At 39.9% G+C, this 26128-nt stretch overlaps 1 protein-coding gene across 2 annotated transcripts in view; it reads right to left on the reverse strand.

Annotated features, from left to right (window-relative positions):
* Positions 1-25845, reverse strand: part of pdk2 (pyruvate dehydrogenase kinase 2) — a 29844-nt gene extending 3999 nt beyond the window's left edge. Inside the window, exons 1-10 of one of the 2 annotated variants that reach the window (XM_033035335.1) lie at positions 25618-25845; positions 19444-19585; positions 15067-15138; positions 14213-14397; positions 13948-14037; positions 9171-9248; positions 8781-8857; positions 7732-7830; positions 7453-7552; positions 7195-7308 (exon numbers count right to left, since the gene is read on the reverse strand). In XM_033035335.1, coding sequence (XP_032891226.1) covers positions 7195-7308; positions 7453-7552; positions 7732-7830; positions 8781-8857; positions 9171-9248; positions 13948-14037; positions 14213-14397; positions 15067-15138; positions 19444-19585; positions 25618-25810 — 1150 coding nt within the window. In that variant the 5' untranslated portion in view covers positions 25811-25845. Of the gene's footprint in view, positions 1-7194; positions 7309-7441; positions 7553-7731; positions 7831-8780; positions 8858-9170; positions 9249-13947; positions 14038-14212; positions 14398-15066; positions 15139-19443; positions 19586-25617 lie in introns of both variants that reach the window. The other variant, XM_033035333.1, reaches the window with a different exon arrangement.
* Between the last annotated feature and the right edge of the window lie 283 nt (positions 25846-26128).

Here is a 26128-nt window from a genome sequence, read left to right on the forward strand (position 1 = left end):
TTATGCTTTATCTGATGGGATAAATTACAGACTTGATTTTTAAAATCTCAAAATTTTGTAACATTGCTACATACATGCCCAGGCCATAACACCCCCACCACCGTGTTTCACAGATGAGGTGGTATGCTTTGGATCTTGGGCAGTTCCTTCTCTCCTCCATACTTTGCTCTTGCCATCACTGATATGTTAATCTTCGTCTCATTTGTCCACAAGACCTTTAACCATAACTGTGGTTGCTCTTTTAAGTACTTCTTGTCAAACTATAACCTGGCCATCCTATTTTTGCAGCTAACCAGTGGTTTGCATCTTGCAGTGTAGCCTCTGTATTTCTGTTCATGAAGTCTTCTGCGGACAGTGGTCATTGATAAATCCACACCTTACTCCTGAAGAGTGTTTCTGATCTGTCGGACAGATTTGGGGATTTTTCTTTATTATAGAGAGAATTCTCCTGTCATCAGCTGTGGAGGTCTTCCTTGGCCTGTCAGTCCCTTTGCAATCAGTAAATTCACCAGTGCTATCTTTCTTCTTAATGATGTTCCAAACAGTTGATTTTGGTAAGCCTAGGTTTGGCTGATGCCTCTAACAGTTTTATTCTTGTTTCTCAATCTCATAAGGGCTTCTTTGACTTTCATTGGCACAACTGTTCCTCACATTGATATACAGCAATAAAGTTTCCAAAGGTGATGGAAAGACTGGATGAAAGACTAGGCGCTGAGAACTCTTATACCTGCATTAAGGTGGCATTTAAACACACCTGAGCAATTACAAACACCTGTGAAGCCATGTGTCCCAAACAATATGGTGCCCTGAAATGGGGGGGGGGGGGGGGGGGGGGCTATGTATAAACACTGCTGTAATTTCCACATGGCAAAACCAAAATGTATAAAAATGGCATTTAATAAAATCTGGCAATATGCACTTTAACCACATGTGATTTTTTTACCAATACAAATCTCAAATTGAGGAGTACAGAGGCAAATAAATAAATGATGGATCTTTGTCCCAAACATTATGGAGGGCACTGTGTGTAATCAGTCTATTCTTCTTGGTCTCTAAAGCAGTAAATGCTTGATGACTGGATAAATGGGGCGAGTTAAGAGGGAGCGAAACCGGTTGGTATCAGGAATGCAATGAGTGATATTTGAGGCAGCAGATGCACAACTGACATGGCTAAAATATATAGCCCAAATCAGTTTGGAGGTGGAGAGGAACCAGAAATGTTTAGACACAGGGCCAAGCATGAGCAAAAGGTGGATTCAGCGAAAATAAAATTTAGGATTGAACGGCTAAAGACCTAGATTTTGTGCAGAAGTGTAGTAATCACGAGAAGATTATGAAGTATCTCCATTTCCCTTCTTTTCAAAACTCAAACATCAGATAGCTCAATGCAAAAAAAACACCTCCATTCTAAACTATGAACAATCTTTATCTAACGGAATTGAGCATAACATTTACCCATCCCCCCCCCCCCCCCCCTTCAGTCCCATTGTATCTCAGTAGACGTGGCATCAATGAACGCATACCAATACTATTTCAAACCTCTAACAAGCATCAACAAATAAATCACCTCTTTGCCTGCCACTATCAATCTGCCACAGGACCAAGCTGTTATAGTATTCTTCTATACGGATGAGGATCTGAATTGTTCTGAATGGTACCCCAGTCTCATAACAAGTGATTGGAGATTAAACAAACTCATCTGGCAAATCACTCCGTTCAAATGCAATTTAACATAGGCAATAATCACTGGGATTAACAAATTCATACAACCAGTAAAGAAAGAAAAAAAGGGCTCTATAGCTACAAAGCAGCCATGTTGGTCCCAAAGCAGCCATTGTTTGTCTGGCACAATCTAATTGTCTCCGGATGCAATGCAATTGCTGCTACAGGTATCTCGAATACGTCAGCAAGATTTCCTCTCTCATTGCAGGCGAACTGAACATCTTTGTACTGATGCATTTTCAACCCAATGCAGATTTCATCAATGGCTCACTGCAGCATGAGGAAGTCTGTAAACATAGAAAATAGGTGCAGAAGTAGGCCATTCGGCCCTTCGAGCCTGCACCGCCATTTAATATGATCATGGCTGATCATCCAACTCAGTATTCTGTACCTGCCTTCTCTCCATACCCCCTGATCCCTTTAGCCACAAGGGCCACATCTAACTCCCTCTTAAATATAGCCAATGAACTGGCCTCAACCACCTTCTTTGGCAGAGAATTCCACAGATTCACCACTCTGTGTGAAAAATGTTTTTCTCATCTCGGTCCTAAAAGAGTTCCCCCTTATCCTTAAACTGTGACCCCTTGTTCTGGACTTCCCCAACATCGGGAACAATCTTCCTGCATCTAGCCTGTCCAACCCCTTAAGAATTTTGTAAGTTTCTATAAGATCCCCCCTCAATCTTCTAAATTCTAGCGAGTACAAGCCGAGTCTATCCAGTCTATTCTGTAATTCTTCTAAATCCTGCTGCATGTACTATTTGTTCTTCCCATTAACTTGTAAAAAACAAATTTATACCTCACTGACTGGTGCCTAATGCAACATTGGCAGGGGGTCAAGTTTCAGCCTGGAAGGGGTGATGGAAAGAAATTAAGGACAAACAACAAGTCAAATTTCCCCTGCAAGTCGGTTGTAGCCTCGAGCCCATGTCCATAGAAAATAGGTGACCAATTCCACGGCAGATCAGAATTTTTTTGCTTAAAAGAAAAACTTTGTTCTTTATATCGATGGTTCCCCAAAACCAGGCCTCGGGCTAACAGCCAACTCCCTTCCTGCAAAGTGGCAGACTTTGCAAGACCTTCAATTTCCTCCTACCCATTAATGTTAGAATGAACAAAGCTCCTGAATCATTTACCCACAGAAGATGCTGTTAAAGACTCTGGTCAAGTCCACCAAATACTGAGTTCTGCTATCACAAATCCTTAAGACTTTGTCATCCAAACTAAAATGACAAGTAATAACCCAAAGACAAAATACTTCCGATGTAGCAAATCTGAAGTAACGAGCAGAAAATGCTGGAAATCCTCAGGTTAGGCAGCATTTGTCAGAGGGAAATAAGAGTAAACATTTCAATGACCTTTGAACAAAAAACCAGCCTGTTCCAAAAGTCATCGAACCAAAACAGAAGTTGCTTTTCTCCACGGATGCACCCAGTCTGCTGAGTTTGGAGTTTTACAAATGGAACCTGGCTTTTAATTTACTGCTCAAAGATCAGTGTACAGACATTAGTCACCTATTAACTAAAAATCATATCTTCTTTGGTATCTGATAACTACACTGACAGTTACTGTCAAATCTGAAGAACCGTTCTGACCCAAAACGACACCTATCCTTTTTCTCCAGAGATGCTGCTGGACCCACTGAGTTAATCCAGCACTTTATGTCAATCTTTCATCTTCCCAGTTATTTTCCTTGAACATCTTAAATGCAATTTAACAGAAATAAGATGCATTTTGGATCATAAAAGCTTACATTTTCTAAATCCTTTCCTAATGTACAACCAACACAGATTTCTCCGTAGAATGCATATTCTGGACATATACATATAACTGGACTAGACCCTATAGCTATTAGTGTCCTAACAAATGGTCTTCTATTCAATGACATTTGAATAAACTATGATACAGCCAAAGATAATTTATGAAGTGGAACCTTTCTCAACCTGCAGGAGGAATGAGTTGGAATCATTTGACCTGACAATATTATCTCTTTGCAGGGTAGGTTACCAAAGTAAAAACATTTCAGAAGCTAATTCCTGTACCATTTAGGAATGTGTTTATTGGGCTGTAAGGAGAACACAAGATCCAGCAAGCAAAGTCTCAACCAACATCTTCCTAATTCAGTCCGGAGCCTGACTGTTACAGAAATAATAAGTGCAGACTTTCCAGTTTTGTCATCCTGCTTTGCCAATTAATTCAATAAAATTGCCTTGGGCCGCAAAAAGGACACATAAGGCCTAGAAGACAACAGGCAGTTAAGAGACTATGTAGGGCCACATTGATGGAACACAATGTAGACAAGATTATCCACTTTGGTAGAAAAAATAGAAAAGGTATGCATTTTTGTTAGGTGCCGATGGATCAAAAGATATTTAGGGGAACATGGCTATCCATGCAGCAGAAACAATAAAAGTTAGTATGCAAGTTCAGCAAGCAAATAGGGAGCAAATCTTTAAAAAAAAAAAAAAAGAGATACAGCATGGAAACAGGCCCTTCAGCCTACCATGCCAGCACCGATCCACTATCACCCATTCCCATTAGTGCTATTCTACGTACTATCCTAGAAACCTGCACGTTTTTAAATATGCCTGCGCATATTCCATACCTCTCCATGAGAATATCCAAAAGTCTCTTAAATGCCACTATCTTTTCTGCCTCCACCACCATCCCTGGCAGCATGTTTCAAGCATCCACCACCCGCTGTAAAAAACATGCCCCTCACATCTCCTTTAAACATTGCCCCTCAGTTTGCAATGTGGCAAGTACAGTTGCATGCAATACTTCAAAATGTGTCCTAACAAAGTCCTATAAAGCTGCTTCATGACTTCCTAACTCTTAATGCCCCAACCAATGAAAGCAAATGTATTATATGCTTTCTTTACCACTATCTAGTTCAATTGCCTCTTTCAGAGAATTCTGGACTTGGATCAAAAATCCCTCCATAATAATGCATGTTAACCAAAGTTATCTGCAAACATTTAAACATTTAAATGCAAAGTTTCAGTCATTTACATGGGGCTTCACTGCTTTCCTTGACACTTAGAGGAAGCCATTGTGACAGTGCATGCAATGACAGGGGAGCTAGCCTCCTGGAAGATCATATAGACAACAATGGAAGAAAATAAAGTGTCCAGGGTGCAGGCAATCATCAAATCTCACAAAAGAGCGAGATCTACCCCAATAAACAGGCTTCTGATTAGGTTAGGAAATAGTGTGCAAAGTATTTTCTGAATAATATTTATATACTGTTAAATATACAAGAACATGTCCTACAAATATATAATGAGACAGTTAATGAAAACACAACTACTGAGATCCACACATTCATGGGGTTAGTAATGTAAATTCTTAATTAAATAAAACATACAATCCTAATCAAAGTTTCGCCTGATGGGCACCCTCGGGAATGTCATAAAAGATGGACAAATGGCATTAATCGTTATCCTATTAAAATCCAACTCAGTATGAATAATTGTCAGTTATGAATCAAACATTTCCCATTGGAAGAGAAAATGCTTAGATCAAGGATTTATTTACTCTTGCATGGGCTCCAGTAGCTTACATTCTAACCACATTAACAACCTTGCTTAAGGTCAACATCCAAATAACCATAACCCAGGATTCAGTAGCACACATCTGTCAAGGGAGATAGAGCTTTTCCAGAGAACTATGGAACAGTTTGAGCAAAAGTTTAAGGATCACAAACGTCACATAGGCTAAATTAGGTTGTTTCATTGAGTAAATTAAAATGCATACTATCTTCTTGTGCAGCTTTCTCGGACGTGCTCTATCCCGCTTCTAACCTGCATCCTAATTTGTACCTTCTCACCCGTGCTTTCTTGATCTCTAGACACATACTTCTTCGATTTTTAAAAATGCATATCGACTATTACTATTTTCTATAATTTCTTCTCTACACTCGTTTAGCCAACTACTTCTCCCCAACACCTAAAAAACACTGCTGAAACAAACTTTTTCAGACTGTAGGGTCCAGACCCAAAACACGATCTGTCCAGTTCATTCCATAGATATTCCATAACCCACTGAGTTCCTCCTGCAGCTTGTTTCCCCCCCCCCCCTCAAGAGTCCAGTATCAAGTCTCTTGAGCTTCCACAAAAAAAATGCTCTCATCTTCTTTCGATCATATACTTCTGCCAGTTCCTGTAGTTCCAAAAGCTGGTTTTATTCTTTCAGTTTTAGGTTAGGTCGGGGGGAATTTCCCCCACCACAGGTACCATGTAATCCAATGCTACCTGCTCCATGGTCGGATAGTCGGCGACCCCACCTGGTTTGCCAGGTGAGGAGGGGGTTGTGCACCCCCCAGCAGGACCAAAAACAAGACATGTCAAAGGGCAGATGAGCTAACGAGCCAACGGCCATCCACACTTCAGTAGAAGTTGCGATCACTGTCGTACATAGCATTGCAAGGCACCATGCCCGTTGATGTTTTCAACGATGATGATGATGATGATTCATCTTCAAATTAAGCATAGAGCTACTGATTGACCTACAATTCTGAAATTGACCCATATTCCATGGCAGATATTACTTTTCTCATTTTTCACTCCTGTCAAAAACATAGCACTAACAAATGAGTACTTTGCAGATCTTTGTCACTATGACTGCAGCACCATCAAAACATTTAATCTTGCAGCACACATATTTAAGGCTATAATTACATGGTACTTATGAGGTCTTTAAATTTGCTTGTTAAATAGTGGTTAGTTTTACATTTTTCAATTCAATCCCGCTTTGGTTAAGATGCAGCAGATGTATCCAAGGCTGCAGTTCCAAGCCACATACTAGAGATATGTGCAAATTATCCAGACTAATAGCACAGTATAGCATGAGAGTGTACTGGAATGCCAGAGGTGTTATCTTGCAGAAACCAAATTAATCTCTTAGCTAGATGCAAAACATTCCGAGGTATCATATATGCCAGAAAAAATATTCTGCTGGCTAATATTCAACTTTTTACCAACATCATGAAAATAGATAATTCAATCATTTTTCTCATCATTTTAACTGGGATAATGCCTTATGAACACCAATCGAAGTTCACAGCATCCAGAGCCTTTGAAATGTTATATCAATAAAAATATTTTCCTATTTTAAACAAAATAATTCAATCATATTTTTCAATATGATCATAATTCAATCATAGCTGGTCAGCTATAAAATAATTCAATCATAATTCAATCTATATTTAAAAGAGAGTTAGATGTGGCCCTTGTGGCTAAAGGGATCAGGGGGTATGGAGAGAAGGCAGCTACAGGATACTGAGATGGATGATCAGCCATGATCATATTGAATGGCGGTGCAGGCTCGAAGGGCCGAATGGCCGACTCCTGCACCTATTTTCTATGTTCTATGTTTCTATCATCCATTTAGAAATACATGGTCACAGTTTGTCCTGATAGGGGAAGAATAACAATGCTTTATTCAAAATTTCCCAAGCAGAGTATATCCTTACCTTTAGGTAAATAACTGCATCTGTCCCATAGCCCTCCATTGAATAGAGCTGAAGGTCTCCTTGAAAGTACTTGGCATAAAGTCTTGAAATTGGCAGCCCATAGCCGAAACCAGCCTAAAAATAGGAAAATATTGGATAAGGAGATCATATTTATAAATGCCAGGAATAACTCATTGGTGAAAATACCAGTGCATATGTTTTACATGTCACATCAAATATACAGGGTAATATATAAATAAATACATACCAATGGTGCACCTCCAGAACTTCCCAAGTGAGGTGTAGGAGCTGTGCTGTACATGTAACTGAACAACCGGTCTATCTTACTCAAGGGGACACCACCACCTTTGTCACTCATCTATAATAACAAAAATGAAAGTGTCATTTTCTATTATATGGTAAAACTCTAACACATGATCAAAATTCCACATCTAACAAAAACAATAAGGTTCCAGAATTGAGAGAATCTAGTTTCAGAGAAATAGTTTAAAAAAGTTTAACATATTGTGTGGCAGTAGAATTTGAAATTTTTTTCACCTTTATCGTGACATCTTCTCCACCCAGTGAAACTCTTACTTTAATGGGCGGTAGACTTGGACTGGATTCATGATTTTCCACAGTAGCTCTCATGGCATTCTTGAATGTAACAAGACTGCATGTTATGAATTTACTAAACAACTGCAGGACAAAGCAGTGCTATATAGAAACTGTTTAAAAATCTATGGATAACAACTGTGCGATGAATGATGTTTAAAATCTATTTCATAAAAATACTAATTGTAAAATGTAATTTGTATTATCATTGTTATATATGTAGGAAACAATATTTCAAGAGAATTAATGGATTGTTCACTGTGGTACATGCAGGATTAATACTAGTGTACCAAAAGGTTGACCAAACCAACTCCCACTGCACCAATACAAATGTAATATCTTAAATTCAATTATGCTGATTTGCAAGTGAAAGTCACATCTTAATGGAGTGCATTATTCTATTAGCAACATCAATCACGTGATACAAAGTCGATGAAAGTTTGTTAACACCTGAAGCAACCCAGTATAAGAGTCCATCTTGGTTCCTGCTCTTTTCACAGCTCTTGCTGTTTCCTCATATTCATCACACACATAGCTGTTGCCAACCTACTGCAGTTTAATTTTCATTGAAAGGGATTTAATTCAATTTGAGAGTTTGCACGTTATTGTACCACAAACTACTTCGTACACGCTAGAATACGGTAGTCAGCTATAAGATTGAAGGCTAGGGTGATCAAATTTGCCAGGTGTCACGTGTTAAGAGTCTCCGTAAAATTTAGCAATTTAGCAATAAACTATCATTATGTGTATATTAAAAAGGATGACAAATCATAGATAAGCAAGACACCAATGAACAGCGTCAACTCCTAAATTTAATAAATTGACAAGGAATCAAACAAAACTCACAAGAAATTCACAATGTTCACTACTTCTACTGAAATTTGGTGTCAGTTTTCCCACATAAGAGCTAAAATATAAATCAATTACGTTTAATAATCTAAGACTTGGCAATAGTACAATTTCAATTGTTCAGGTAACAGCTTGTTGCTTACCTTGAAAAGTTCAAACAACATGTGGTAGAGATGTGATGGCACATAAACGATATGGACTGCTCCTGAACCACTTACAGCTGCAATAACAATTATAATTTAACAGTTTCCTTTCCAAGAACATTTCTTTTCAATCAGAACATCTCACAAAATCAGAACCAATTGGCATGCATCAAACACAGACAATAATAAAGAAAAATGGCAAAAGGGTAATTCCACATCTGCACAATGTTGAGAAAAATATTGATTTAAACATGACCTCAGGATAAGCAAAGCACAAATCTTGAACACCCATTTTTTTTTTAAGGAACAGACTAAAAGGTCCTGATCCGCCAAATGGTCAATAAATGTAACACCCTAGGAACTGATATAAAACAACCCGTGATACCGTACCATTGTGTTGGTCCACTTCTAGTGTTGGAGAGTCCATATAATATTGGTCACAAAGCAGCTTGGCAGTTTCATATGCATCTATGAATAAAACAATACTTAGTCATGACAATTATTTATGTAAAAATGTAGGCAATATTTAGCTTTATGCAGATTATTCATTAATTAAATTGGTCAGTTGCTCACTGAAACTACAGTTGCTACAGCCCAAAACTAACAATCGTCCCAGTGAAAACTTTTTTAACAGTAGAAGAATTATTAATGATGATGCTCTGCACATTGTCAAAGGGTTTTGATCATATTGGCCACAGACATCCCTTACCAAAAACTAAAATGCAAAATATGGCAATGGCTGCACCTTAAATTATTAAATGCATGTTATTATTATTATAATAAAATTATTAAATGTGTTTTCTGATACTTGGTAACAGACCATGAAATGGAAATCTACAACAGATAACATGTTTAAATCCTCATTTTAACTACAAGCCCAACAGAGAAAAGAGTGAAATGCAGCATCAAACAGAAAGGCTTTCCAGCTGGGTGCATGTTGAAACAAAGGCCACTGATTAAAAGCAACAAAATCCATATCTACATAACTTTTACTGACTGCTTATATGAAACAAAATCTGTATTGGTGAAAGTTCAGATAACTACCACCTTCCTATCTGGGAATAAAGAGCGAAAGGCGTCATTTTTAAAGCTTTAATAATCAATACTGTGATCACTTGTTCAACCAAAAGGAGAATGAGTTTTATTGGTCAGCATCAATTTATAAAAAAAATTGATGCTGACCACAAAACAAGATTCTGATAAATATGAATTAATTAATTAGATTGGCCTGCATTGTGCATGCCAACAGTAAAATTGTTTTTCTTGTTGCAAACATTGACAGCAACATCCAGTTTTCTCTACAGTTTGCAAACCTGTAGATATGACAGCTGCTGTTAGTGATTCGCTGCTAGGCTGTGTTCAAGCAGTTCAATTTAAGATTTGAAACTTGTGGTGTTGATACCTCTCCAGAAAATACTATGACAGATCATCCGAGATGCAAATAACTTTAGATTTGAATGGGCAGGAAAACCCACAAGAAAAAAAAGAGTTTAAGCATAAATGTATAGAAATATTCAATTTTATTAAATTATTTTGAATTTTTGAAAAGGCACGGGTCGGGATTTCCAAAAGGCTTTAAATACTTACATTGTTCTAAACCTAGACGCTTGACTTAGCTCATTGTCATGTTTTGCTTTTTAGTTTATGGTAAGGGATATCTGTGGCCAATATGATCGAAACCCTATGACAATGCGAAGAGCAACATCACAAATAATTCTTCCAGCTGTTTAAAAAAAAAAATTCCACTGGGACGATTGTTAGTTTTAGGCTGTATTCAGTGAGCAACTGACTAATTTAATTAGTGAATAATAAACATACTTCTACTTCGATTAATTATATCAGATATCAGTCACAACAAAACTAAAATCTAAGATTTTAATATAATCATGTTAACAAACTTACTGCGATCCAGATACTAAAAACCACCACTTGAATTACATGGAGACACAAGAGACTGCAGATATTGAAATCTGGAGCAAAGACTGCTGGTGGAGCAACTCAGCAGGTCAGGAAGCATCTGTCAAGGAAAAAAGTAGTCGACGTTTCAAGTCGAGAACTTGTATCATAACTGAATGTAAATGGGAGATATCCAGTATAAGAAATAAGGGGGAGTGGTGAGGTAGGATCTGGTGACAGCTGCCTCCAGGTGAGGAGGGTTTAATGGGCAGATTGAGCTGGGTGGGGGAGGGAGGTGTGGAGATAGTGACAGGTGGTAGGAGACCAGTGGAGAAAGCAAAGGACTGCAGATCATGGAGTCTAATAAGATGATGAATTGAACTAGATAAGGGAGGGATCTTGAGCAACTTGGATCCATGAGGGTAAGGATAGAGGACTCAGTGACTTGAGAATGTGGGTGATAAGCAAATGGAACCATGGGGGGTGGCTGAAAGTTACCCATTTCTAATGCTGGATCTCAGTCGCCTTGCCTCCACTGACACAGCCTGACCGGCCAAGTTCCTCCAGCAACTTGTTTTTTTATGAATTGTTTTACATGCAAAACACAGTCATCTGTAAACAGTGACAGCCAGAATGGTGCAGTTCAATATTCGTACATTTTTACCTACTTCGATGATAATTTAGCGCAAACATCTAAATTTATCTTAAGGACGCAAGAAAGAAAATATACGAGCAATCTAAATGGCTTCACATGCCTGCCCAGTCATTCAATAAGATTATGGCAGATCCTATCTTGACACCAGATTTTCTTTCATGTTTGTTCCTCACATCCTGACTTAGCCATTGACCCAAAGTTGATCTAGCTTAGCCTTGACCATATCCCATGATTCATTATCCACAGCTCTGCAATATGGAATTCCAAAGATACATAACGAATGGAGAGAAATTTCTCGTCTTAAATAAGCCATCCCTCGTTCTGAAACTACATCTACATCCTGAAACAGGAGATCTAGCTTCTTCATTTAACAAACATCTTAGACCCTACTAAGATCATCTATCATGCTTATGAATTCCAACAACTCTAGCTTCAGCCTATTTGAGGATGACAAAATACAAATAGAAATATTATCCAAAATTCCAATGCTGACATTTGCAAATTCCAAAATACTGAATATGTAACTAAATAATGCCACCCATATCATTACACGATCAGTGATCCCAACAGTCGGGGAACATCAATCAAACATTAGCTGGGAAACCTTCACAGACCTTCACAGACTATTTACGTTGGTCACCACCACCCTGATCAGTTGTAACTGACCCATTGCAAATTTCAAAGTAGAAAATCACCGAGAGATTCCCACAATCATTTTCCTTTAAAGTACAATCAAAGTCACAGAAGAGCATCGACCTCATCATTGACCCCATGGAATCTGTACCTGAGCAAGATCTTGCATGTAACGTATGGGCAGTCTTGAACTGGATACAAAGTAGACAGGGAATATGTGGGCACCTTTTAACCAATTGAAACTCAGATTGGATTCTAGTGATTTTTTGAACAAAAACAAATCAAAAAATAGGTTGTATTGTCAAAAGGTTGCAAACACTGATCTACAAGCGAGTTCGGTATTCCGACTGCCCAGGTCATAGGTCATTCGCAATAAACATCTGAGCTGCTGCATGTATACAGACCTGCGTTTCATCCGTAGTCAGGATCAAACCCGGGTCTCTGGCGCTGCAAGCCCTGTTGATTTGCTACTGGAGTTAGATAATGTAGGACAAGTACGTACAGGTGATCTCACTACCATCCTCGTCCACTTCCGAGTGTCCCATCCCGGTCTGGGGGCAGCCAGAGATATCTGGGGTGACGGGACACCAGCCCGGTGCAATGGCTTACAACCAGCGCTAACTCCAGCTCAACTCTGCTCCAACTCCCGAGGAACCCGTTCCCCTCGGGCCGGGGACCGTCAGCTGCACCTCTTGCCTTATCCAGTGGCTGTCGGTTAATCCCCTCGGTGCTGGCGAAAGCCGAGCATCAGTCATCAACGAGGATACACACAAAATGCTGCAGTAACTCAGTGGGTCAGGCAACATCTCTGGAGAAGGGTCTCGACCCGAAACGTCACCTATTCCTTTTCTCCAAAGATGCTGCCTGGTCCGCTGAGTTACTCCAGCACATTGTGTCCACCTTCAGTGTAAACCAGCATCTGCAGTTCCTTCCAACAGAGCGACGCCTGTCAGCGGGTAAAGGCGAGGCTGGGGGCGGCGGAGGCGCTGCTGCTCCGGGCCCATGGGGAGGGAGAGGCGGCGGTGGTTTACAGGTGAGGAGGGAGAGTGGTGGAGGTAGGGACTGGGGGATAGAGGGAGAGGCGGCTGGGATGGGGAGAGGGATGAGAAGATAGATGGGTAGAGAGGAACTCGCTATCGCGGCTTCACTGCAGATCCCGGACATCCCGTCTCCGCAAGAACTCCCCAGCGCTAGGCCAATTCCTCCACCCACCCCCCACCCCAGAGTGGAGGGAGGGACTGGGGGACATTGCCCGCCTCTGCAACCAATGTGCAAACTCCGGCACTCCCCGCGGAATGTTAAACTAAACACATCTGTGAGCAAAACACAACCCCCCCCCCTTCTCTTTCCCCCACCTCTCACTGTGTCTTCGCCGGTCCAGTCTCTCCCCCGTCTCCCACTTGCATCTGCCCCCCCTCTCTCTCTCTCTCTCTCTCTCACTGTTACACCCCGCTCTCCGGCACCCCCCGTACGCTTTTTCCCCCTTGTGAATGACCTTTGACAAATCCCATGATTTCTTGCGTTTTTCAGAATACCAAACTCGCTTATTGTAGAGCACATGGTTAGCTGTAAGTTGCAGTAACCTGGCACTAAAACCTGGCCATTGACAGGCTTCTAAATGAGAAACATTTTTGATACAAAGTTGGAGACTAACCTCGGATGTTTTGAGCTATTTTTCTCTTTATCAGCTATTTTAGGTTAATGTCATTTTGGTGTGTATGGGAGCTAGCTCAATAAGTCATCTGTTGAATATCCTAGCACTGTGAGGTACTTCATTACCTGCAAAGTGCTTAGCAATATTTGGATTGTTATATTTTTAAATAAAATAAATAAAAATATCAATTTTAGTTTCTATTGTAAAACATTCCATTGCAATTGAAATGCAGAGGAACAATAGTGATCTTGTTTATAGATTTCCACTCACCAGGGTCATTTGTAATTCTTTAAAAAATTCACTAACTGGGGAAAAAGGAAACCACTTACCTCTAACAACATCAACAACTTCACAGTCAGGATCAATACTGCCTATATGCTTTGGGTGGGCTGGATTTGTTGTGCCATCAAAAATGAGTGCTGAAGGCAGGTAAAAAGTGTGTTTATTTATCTAACATAAATAGGATCATGCAAAAAAGCATAAAAGACAAAATACACAGATGTCCAACACACTTCATTGTTCAATACTACTGCAGGTCAATGTTTCATTGAAACAGTTCTATAAAGCAAAGCCCTTTTGAAATTGGTAACTTACTATGTTGATTGATGAGCATTCGAATAGAAATACGGCTCATGTAGAATCGATCCAGAAAGTACTGCACATTCTGACTGGTGACACTATCTTCACAAAATGATTCTTTGTACTCAATCACACCTTGAGCCATGGTAGGAACAACATCATTGTGCCTATTCCTGATTGTGATTAATGCACCTGTAAAACTAAAAATATACATAAAATATGAAACTTTGCTTTTTACGGTACAACAATCTTCTCAAACACTAATTATCTGTGTCAGATTAGATCCTTATTAAATGCAACCATATTTTTGGAAGTCAGCTTTTGCGGAAAAAAAAAGTTGGCTGTTATGTACCTTGATAGTTGTCCAACATTTTTTGCAGTATTTTATCCCCCCAAATCACAGACAATTAACTTTGAACAATTTTAATACTGGAAAACAGTAAGAATGAAAAAGTGGGAATACACTGCAGTAAATCACTCAAGTGGTGATAATGCTCTAAACTTCAAGCTGGATTTCTTTAATTAACTATTCACTTCCATCCTTCACAATCTCATTAGCAAGTCATTATTTAAACCTCTTTGGGCCTTTAATGTACTATTTCAATGCTATCAATAGAAAGAGTACAAATCTCACATTATTCACATCTTACATATTGCAGAATGCTAGCTACAGATTTTAATTGCAAAAAATATCAATTACGGCTTTTGATTTCACAACCCAAGTGCATATACTTTAACAAGGTTCATGAAACAAACCTCCAATAAACTGCTTATAGGTAAGGGCAAATAGCTGAATATTTTGACAAGAAAAAACGATAAAGCAATCAACAACTATAAACAAAGGATCATATAATTTTTAAAACACACACCCTGATAAAACATGGTGATCATTTGGGTTCCGATTATAAAACTCAAGAATATCCAAGAGACTTTGGACGTACCTGAATGAAAAGAAAACATTATTAAGTTCTGATTAGAATAACTATATAACATAATACTTTTTTAATGAATTCCTACAGAAAACAACCAATTGCGTTTAAAACCCATGCACTTATTGGTTACAATAAAGATGGATTACCAATTGTGATTTAATAAAGAAATGTTTATGATTGATTTTCTGAACATTCATTCCCTGAAGGAAGCCCACTATTATTTTCCCTTCACCTCAATAGCGTACATAAGAGTTCAAAATGATTTTATGATCTTTTGCGTGTTAAATACAGGTGGGGGAGGGGAGACGGGATGGGGGGGGGGGGGGGGGGGAAGAGATTACACGTTGACTTCGTATTAGTGTCAAACTGATCAAACCAGCCCATTTCTGAAGCGCAAATGCAGATTTGTTTTTGAACTTAAACTATTGTCTTTACAGGAGGTCGGTACTAACAAGAAATTGGTTGAAAACATTACAGAACTATTAACTGTCAATGGGAGCAAGTTCAACCCAATCAAATTTTGAAAAAGATAAATGCGTCATGAGCTCCCATTGGATATTGATGGAAAGAACGGAGCACTCATTGAAGAACAGTGCATGAGCCATACCTAAATAAATGTTTTAAAGGATATATGGCAATAAATCAGCATTTTTACCAATTTCACCGAGCCTAAAGGGGTTAATGTGAATAGGTTCAAATACCAAATGATTAAAAAACAAGAATGAACTGCTGTTTGGCATTTAATAAATACATCCCCTCCAAACTCATCACTTGTATCTTAACCGTATCTCCCTTTGCAACTGGATCCTTGACTTCCTCATACGAAGACTTCAATCAGTGTGGATCATCAACAACATCTCCTCTTCGCTGACCATAAACAAAAGTTCACCTCAAGGCTACATGCTTAGACACCTGCTCTACACTTTACACCCATGACGGTATGACTGCACCAATGCCATTTACAAATTTGCTAATAATAGCAGTGTTGGCAAAATCACAGATGGCAATTAGCCACCATTTCTGAGAAACAGAATACTCAGCTGATTGGTGCTGCAACAACTACCTCTTACTCAATGTTTAAAAAAGGGGTGGGAGATTGCAACCTTCACGTGGTCTGCCCTGTCTCGACGAATGCAATCAACCCGGCGTGCACAATCAAATAAGATCAAATAGAACAAGTTGTCCTACAACTTTAGGCTGTGCACGCCACACGCAAGAAGAAGAATGTAAAAAAAAACTCTTCAATGATTTTAGAAAAGAAAGTCAGAAGATAAAGCATCAGTGTTCATTAGTGGGTTGGCAATGGAGTGCATTAGCAGCTTCAAATTCCTGGACCCGTTTCGGATCTCGGATGACCTGTTCTGGGCCCAGCATTAGATGTAATCATAAATTCAGCATGCCAGTACCTCTACTTTCTGAGAGGTTTAAAGAGATCCAGCATGTCGCAAAATACTTCAGCAAACCTCTACAGATACACTGTAGAAAGTATCCCGACTGGTTGTATCATGGCCTGGTATGGTAACTCCAACACAGGAATGCAAGAGGATGCAGACAATGGTGAACTCAGCGGGTCCATTGCAGGCAGTCCTACATGAAGTGCTGCCTCAAGGAAGCATTTATAATCAAGGATAATCATCATGCAGACTACCGTCGGGTAGGAAATACAGAAGCCTGAGGTCAGACACAACCCGGTTGAGGAACAGCTACTTTTCTACAAATATTAATTCGTGAGCTAACCTGCACAACCCTAATCCTACTTCAGGAATGGAACACTACAGACCTGCTCTTGTGCTACCATGAACTGTTTTTTCCCTAATTGTTTTGTAAATTTTTTTTCTATTTGCAGTCATTTTCTTTTCAGTCTTGTATAATTTTGTTATTGTGTGCTGTATGAATCTATGTGCCTGTGATACTGCTGCAAGCAAGATCATCATTATACCTGTACCTTTACTTCACTTTGGACTCGAAGAGTACAAGATGGTGCCTGAAACGCAGCGACTCTTGTGTACTGACTCAGTGGTCTACTATCTTACACTCTTGTTCTTCAATGATTGTGCTTTACGTATAGTAGGGTTGTCACTGAATTGTATGATAAAACAATAATTTCACTGTACTTCAGTACATGTGACAATTAAGCACCATTGATGTGATAAGCTCAAATTGACGCAGATTAATTTTCTCCAAAAAAAAACATTTGATTTTTTTTAAATTCAGGCAGAGTATGTGATAGACAGTACTTTTAACCAAGGTATTACGTTTTGTTTTATATTATCAAATAAAATTAACATTTGATGATCTTCAGCATAACTAGAAATGATTTCCAATTCTAACATTTGAGAACATGAACATTGAGTTTCCTCTGAGAAAAAAAATCCTGGTTGTACTAAGTTCTGTTACCAAAATAACGAATCTTCTTACCTTCCAAGTTTTGATGTCACGAGGATTAAAAATACAACCCTCTTTAAATGGTGAAAACCATCTACAACAAATCTCCCCTTCTTTTATGTGCCATTTATTCTCCATGAATAATTTTCAATGTTTACTCAGCAAATATCAAGATCTAATTGGGTTTGCAAATGAAGACCAACTGCTAGGTTGCAGCAGGGAGCAGAGCATTATTGTTTGGTCGGTTGGACATAAAGCTCAGCCAGGATCAATGTCCACATAAGTGCACTTGTGTTAGCAAACAACATGCATTTTTTGATCTCGCTGACCCGATTATAGCACTTCAGCATTTTTCCAGCAAATATTCTATTAGGTCAGCATATATTATGACTGAAACTGGAAACTTCCAGATCACAGTTGCATAGCTGAAAGGACATGCTAACTAATGTTTAATGCAGTGCAAGTACCCATTCTATGTTTCTTAAGAGGCAAATCCCCAAATTTAACAGAAACCTTCTCAAGACAATTTTCCCAAATACAGGGTTTGAGAACACTTGGCCTAATGCAAACTATTCTGTAACACAATGTTTTTAATTTTTGGACACCATATCTGAATATAACCCATGGGAACACAATACTCCTCTATAATTTTTAAGATTGCCAGTATAGTAACAGGTTTGAACACCCTCATCATAGCTAACAAGTCATATTATGTATTATAGATTGATATGAATTGGAATGACTCAATATCAACCAAAATATGGAAGTGATACACAGATATAATCATGGATGATCAAGTGGAATGTATTATTCTTCATCATGCAGTAGTTAAGTTTAGTTTATAGATACAGTGTGGAAATAGGCCCTTCGGCCTACAGTTCGCGCCGACCAACGATCCACACACACTAATGCTATCCTAGACACCAGGGACAATTTTACAATTATACCAAGCCAATTAACCTACAAACCTGTACTCTTTGGAGTGTGGGGGGAAACCGGAGATCCCGGACAAAATCCACGCTGTTGTCAAGATTGAACTCTGTTCTCTAGCACTGTAAGGCAGCAATTCTACCAGTGCACTGCCGTGCTGCCCAGTAGACATCAAGGGAATGCTTTATGCAAATACTAAAGGCATTAGTGCAAAATGCACACAAACAGGTGTTCAAAGAGTTGCAATTATTTGAAGGAATTTAACGTATGTGATCTACATAACCCGACCTATAAAGGATAAATGTGAATCGCAATCTAAAGATGCTCTGGGCTCAATGAAAGTATGGCCAGACTACAGCCTCAAAATAATTTCACAAAGACAAAGTAATTTGATTCACCACGATCTGAGACTGGAAACAACACACATTACTTTATGAATTCCTTACAAAACAATTTCTAGCTGTTTCTTTCATTTGAAATGCTACTAAATAGCACTTCTGTACCGAAGCGAAGCAGGATTTTCAACAAAATGTAAATAAAGAATTCTAACTAAATCTAGCTCTTTAATTTACTGATAAAAAGTTGCCTGTTTCATGCATTGTACTATTTATAAAAAAAATATTGCTTAGAACTGTTTTTTACAATGAATGAATCCAAGAGAGATATGAGCACACTGACATGTGGGTGAGTGGGGGGGTGGAGTACAAAAGTGGGATAAAGTTCACAGTGGAGTTTACACAGCTACAGCTGTGCAATTTAAGCATCACCAGCAAACATCTTTAACCAGAGGACTAGTACAATCTTTGTAATATTTCTGTGTGCAGATAGTCTGCATTTTTTAATAATCTGGATGGAAAACATACCAGCAACACACAGCAATTTTATTCAACCCCCACTTAAATGGTGTTATTTTTAAGAAGCCACACGCAAGGGACATAATCTTATTCTGAAAGGGGCCAGTCTTTGTTGTGCACAAACAGCTTGTGTGTGGCTACTCACCAGCTTTGAACTAACTGAACGGAAGGTGTACCAAGTAGCCGGTCTGGGAGAAGGTTGATTTCCTTCATAATATTAGACAGTCTCACAGGCAGCTCTTGCCTCAGAAACATAAAGGATGTCTTCTCACAGGCATTTGTTGAGCCTAAATAAATAAGAAGCAACACTGTACTTAAATGCTAGGTACCAATATCTTCCACCCAATATCCTTCTCCACACAAAATAGCGAGAATTAAAGTGTAATACCATGATGCTCGATGAACTTTACCAAAAAGAGCATGTGATTCCAGGCAGAAGGGACATTCCAGTGCAATCATTATTCTGCTCATCCGATGCCCTCTGACTTGAGACAATAATACGATGGAAGTGCTTAGCATTTGCTATTTTCACTTCAAGAACATTTTTATTCCAGGTCACATCCTACATGAAACTCATTTCATAGCATCGCATTCAGAAATATCAGTAAGTGCTGAATTTTGGAATTATACAGGTGAAATTCTAGTTGTGATTTCCATGAGCCATATGCTCCAGATGGGTACTCCTTTATGTTCAGTCTATACTCCGTTTATCTCGCTCAAACTATCAACATATCGTGTCTAAAATCAGAACTACATGGAACTTTCCCGAGATCTTCTCAGTTTCCATGGCCAGTAGAAAGAGATCTGAAAGGACTAAGCACTATATTGGAGAATCAAGCGTCAATTGAAGTGTGGATTATTTTCCATAATTAATTTTCTAAATGTAAGTGCATACTTCATTCTACACACAACAGGATTTTGTGCTTCTTGGCAAATGGCATACAGTATGAGATGGAATTGGAAACATGCACAAGGTCACATGCCTTTAGAAACTGTGGCTACTATAGTCACATTATAAGAATGAACAAATTATATTTTGCTTCTGTACAAATCTGATAACCTAAGAGATGGTTATTTCTAGAATTAAACTTTCAATCTGAACAAAGTCTCATGAAATCACTTGGAGTAGTTTCTGCAGGCAACTTTTAAAGTTTAGTTTAGAGATGCAGCGTGGAAACATGCCTTTCGGCCCACCGTGTCCTAACCAACCAGCGATCCCCGCACATTAATACAAGCCTACACACATTAGGGACAACTTACATTTATATCAAGTATACAAACCTGTAAGTCTTTGGTGTGTTTGGAGGAAACCGAAGATCTCGATGAAAACCCATGCAGGTCACGGGTAGAATGTAAAAGCGTACAAAGTGATGCATGCAGTGAAGGTCTAACGCTGGGGTTCAATCCAGACCTTTTGCAAAGACACATAATTGATGCATGGTTTGAGCAGTTCAAATTCCAGGCAGATGTCTAGAAGCTCCTCATCACAATTGTGAACTGATCAATTTTAAAAGACATAGATCATGTTCTTGGTCTTCAATGACAAACCAATGGCATAGATTCACATGCAACAACAGCCTACACATGAAACACCACTACTTGTAATTAATGTTTAATGCTACTCTAGAAATAAACAATGTCTACACGAATAAAAGGGAAGTAAATTGAGGCAAAAAGAAAACCAGGATTTATTAACTCATTATTACTGACCATGTTGCACTCCAGGACAACAGCAATACAGGTTTGAAGCTGATGAATTCATCACTGGAATCAAGATTACGAAAGATACGCAAAGTACATTAATCTCATAATTTACCAAAGTTATATCTACTGGATCTGTTGTCTCATATTTAAAATTTATTTTCCTCCGTCCCATCATCCATATACACCATTTTCACAAGAAACCATTCAGTTTTGAGCTAGAGTTAGATCATCCTACTTTTCGGAGACCAATAGTCTTCATAAAGATAAATAATTTATTTATCTGTAGGATATGGCTATCATTGGCTGGTGTGTGTATTATCCACACACAAAAAATGTAATCTATGCAATTAAGTCAACCACATTGATGTTTTGGACCAGGTAAGAGTAGCAGATTTTCTTTCCGAAAGATCATAACTGAACTAGATGTGCATTTATAACAACCCAATGGTTTGCTGAACATTATAGTAATACTAGCTTTTCCTGTTAAAGAAACAACCATTTAACTTTTCAAAAGAAAAATTGATAAATGATCAGAAGGAAAATGTAAAGGCTTATAAAGAAATAGTAATTGGACTGCTTCCTCAAGGGGCAAACACAGACATGATGGGCTGAATAATATCCATTCCTAACTAAATTATTCTGTGATAAGTAATCTTGTTACAGCAATTCAGAAATATAACATTTTCTCCATTTGCATCCAATTGCTTTGTAAAGATTCCAGAAATTGTGCCAGTACTATTTGCCCTGTTAGTGTTATGAACTATGAGTGAGCTTACAGGAATAACAACAATTTTGTTTTCATGTACCACCTTTAAAGTAGCAGAATCTCCAGGGGATTCCAGTGGACTAATATCAAAGATTAAAGCCGAACAACGAGGGACATGTGAGAGCATAAAGGAAACAATGTTTGCAAAACATCTTCAGGAAAGATGTATGAAGGAACTGCAGATGCTGGTTTAAACCGAAGATCGACACAAAGTGCTGGTGCAACTCAGCGGGGCAGGCAGCACCTCTGGAGAGAAGGAATGGGTGACGTTTCAGGTCTAGACCCTTTAAGGAAAGATGTGCAGAGGCAAAGTGCTCAATGAAAGAGTAGGACAGCAAGTGAAAACCTAACTGACAATGCTAGAGAAACTCAATTTCAGATCTGGAGAAAATTGCAAAACTGGGAGAGCAAAACCCCAGAGGGCATTCCCAATAAAATATGGAGAATTTAAAAATTGAAGTGTGGCTTAACTAAGTGCCAATGAGCATGAAAGTGATGGCAGAATACAAATTATTGCAAGTCAGGGCAGGAGACAGTAGCATTAGATAATCAGGTTTCTCAAGAATAGATAGAACAAGGGAATTCAGCCAGTACCATAATGGAATCATCAAGACCAAAAGTAACAAAGACACGGTTGAGTACAAAGTCCAGCAATGCAAGAGAGATAGAATAGATGGCCTTAACAACAGCACAGATGCATGGTCCGAAGTTATTTTGGAATTGTATATGGTACCAAGATTGTGATTTGTGTGACATTTAGTTTCACTTAGTCAGTTACTAGCGAATGGATTCAGTGAGCAGGGGATGAACTACGCGTAGTGGGGATCAAAGACAAAGGCTCTTCATTATTTTGTTGGAGAAGTTTACACTTATTCAATACAACATCGGACGATCCTCCTAGATAAGGGGGAAGCAGAAGGAGCGAGAGTGAAGGGGACATTGCAAAGAAAGTTCTGTGTCTTATCTATTTGACAGATTATGAGAACCTATACTGCAAAGTAGTAACCAGGAAAAGTTATCAATAAAAATTCCTGCTGTCCCTAATATAATACAAATCTTTTTCATAATTGAAACTTTGGAGACAACTCTGGAGAAAAGGAATATGTGATGTTTCGGGTAAGAACCCTCCTTCTTCAGACCGACTCGACTAATCAACCTTTCTGACCCGAAACGTCACCTATTTCTTTTCCCCAGAAATGCTGCCTGACCCGTTGAGTTACACCAGCATTTTGCGTCTATCTTCGGTATGAACTAGCATCTACAGCTCCTTCCTACACATTAGGTGGGTGAAGGTGAAGATCAACTGCCGACTGCAAAATATGCCTCATAAATGGCTGGGGTTGTGCAAGAGAATAGGTTAGAGCAAAATGGGGAGCTAAGATTGATTCAAAACAAAAATAGACTAAGTGGAATAGATAGCCACTTCCCTCTCTGTTGAAAGCAAATGAAAATATCCTGAAAATGATATTTACATATTGACTGGTATACAAAAGTTACCATAAAATAAGCAGAAAACAGGAGCCTAATTTCATATATAGCTGAATTTACTACCTTTTTGCACCAAGATATACTACTCTCTCATACGTGTTCAGGAAATTCAAGGCTAAGAGATAGTGAGGAATTCTACTTTCCAACTGCAACTGACACTGCAGGCTGATGTAATGACTGCATTTCTTGCAAGATATCTTGGTTATCAAATCCAGACAGCTCCGTGCGGGAAACCACACGACCGATACAAAATGAATCGTGTACCACTCCACTGTCACCCGAAATATACCAATAAAATTGAGCGAAATAACAACGATACTTGCATGTCAAATTGTCATGCGACGGGTTAATCAAGACGCGGTCGGAAGAGAACAATAAATACATATATATTTTTAAATGCTGAAAAAACTCAAAAGGCTTGGCTGGTGTGGAGAGAAACTGATTTTTATTTAACGTTGAGAAGTATTCGACCTTTCTCTTTGCACAAATATTCTACCCGACCGCGGAGTTTCCAGCAGTTGTTTCCAGAAGAACATAAGAAAAAAAGGAAACATAAACATGCAGAAACAAGACACAAACATAGAAGTCGAGCACCGCGGAAGAAAAAGAACGCTTCCGTAAACAGGTACTGTTTGGCTTGCAGCAAAGCGGGGGGGGGGGGTGGAAGAGGAGGGCATACAGCAATGGGGGGGGAGGGAGAATGTCTTGCAGCAATGGGGGGGGGGAGAAGGGCTTGCAGCAATTGGGGGGGGGGGGGGAAGAGGGGGATGGAGAAGGTCTTGCAGCAATGGTGGTGGGGGGGGGGGGGGGGGGGGGAAGGGCTTGCACCTCCAGTTTAAATTCCAATTGTAATATTTTGGAGGACCAAGAAGGTTGACCTCTGAACTGAACTGAACTTTATTTATAGAGCACTTTAAAAACAACCACTGTTGCAACAAAGTGCTGTACATGACTAATCATTAACATAAAACAAAACAATAAAAACATTAAAAGACAGTAAAAACAATAAAAAACAATAATAAAAACACTAAAACAAGAGCAAAGTCTCATGCAGGGGCGAAAGCCAAGGAATAGAAAAGGGTTTTAAGACTAGTTTTGAAAATGGACAGTGAAGGGGCCTGTCTAATGTGCAAAGGTAAAGTGTTCCATAATGTCGGAGCAGCAACAGAGAAGGCTCTATCCACTCTGAGCTTCCGGTTAGACCTCGGTACCTCCAGGAGCAGCTGATCAGCTGACCTGAGGCACCAAGCAGGAGCGTAGGGATGAAGCAGCTCAGAGAGGTAAGGCGGGGCGAGACCATTTAAAGATTTAAAAACAAATAAAAGAATCTTAAAATGAACTCTAAAGTACACAGGCAGCCAGTGGAGGGAGGCCAGAATAGGCGTTATGTGCTCCCTCTTACGTGTTCCAGTTAAAAGGCGAGCAGCAGCATTCTGAACCAACTGGAGACGTGCAAGGGAAGATTGGCTAACTCCAAAATAAAGTGCGTTACAGTAATCCAGCCAAGACGTAATGAAGGCATGGATTACTGTTTCAACATGCTGTCGTTCAAGAATGGGCTTCACCTTTGCCAGCTGCCTTAAATGAAAGAAGCTGGACTTAACTACCGTGCCTATTTGACGATCTAATTTAAAATCACTGTCCATCTTAAAACCCAAGTTTAAAACTATTGGCTTCACATACAGTGCCAAGGGACCCAAGTCAACAGGGGGAGGTTCACGGGAGCCATTGGGACCAAACACTATCACTTCTGTTTTCTTTTCATTAAAATTTAAAACGTTTAGGGCCATCCACGATTTAATGTCATCAAGACATAACAGAAGTGGTTTGACTGAGAGAGCATCTTTCTTCTTCAGCGGCACATATATCTGACTATCATCAGCATAACAATGAAAAGAGATGCCATGCTTTCTAAGAATGGAACCCAGAGGAAGTAGTGAGAAAAGCAGGGGCCCTAAAATTGAACCCTGTGGAACCCCATATGACAGAGGAGCGGAGGAGGATTCAGAACCAGCAAGGCTTACACACATAGTGTTCAAAAAGGAACTGCAGATGCTGGAATATCGAAGGTACACAAAATTGCTGGGGAAACTCAGCGGGTGCAGCAGCATCTATGGAGCGAAGGAAATAGGCGACGTTTCGGGCCGAAACCCGCCACAAAGGTCACTTTGCCCACTTCCCACTTCTCACCCGCACAGGTCGCGAATTGGCTTTGCATTCACTTCAAGGTAAGAGTGGAAACCCGGAGCACTGACAGGTCTCGCCCCCTCTGGCCATCCCCTTGCTCCCCGAGCAGCGGGGCCCCCTCACTTGTCCCCCTCCTCCATCTCCATGCCCGGACCGCCCGACCCACTCACTCACCGAAATCCAAAAACTGCTTAATGGAGAGCGGCGAGGGGGAGAACTTGGAGAAGTGATCGATGTGCTTGGGCACGTTGGACAGGGCCACGTTCTTCATGAGGAAGCGGACGAACTTCATGGTGCGCGAGCGCCGGTTTGAAAGTGAAGCGAGAGCGCCGGTGGACCACTGCTGGCGCCCGCCCGTAATCTGCATGGCAACCGGGGCGGCGCCTGGGCCCAATCGCCAGTCTATCCCAAAGATCTTCCGCTATAGGATCTTTGGTCTATCCAGCCCACCCGACGTCACCGCGCACGGCCGTCCACGCCTCACCTCCCTCCACCCGCCATGACGTCACCGCGCATGGCCGTCAACGTCTTACTCCAACGTCTTACTCCCCCCCACCACACCCCCCACCATGACGTCACCGCGCATGGCCGTCAACGCCTTACTCCCCCCCCCCCACCACACCCCCCCACCATGACGTCACCGCGCACGGTCGTCAAACATCACTTGATGAGCCACTGAGATTTC

This window comes from Amblyraja radiata, chromosome 16 (genome assembly GCF_010909765.2).
Source record: "Amblyraja radiata isolate CabotCenter1 chromosome 16, sAmbRad1.1.pri, whole genome shotgun sequence".
Classification (NCBI taxonomy): Eukaryota; Metazoa; Chordata; class Chondrichthyes; order Rajiformes; family Rajidae; genus Amblyraja; species Amblyraja radiata.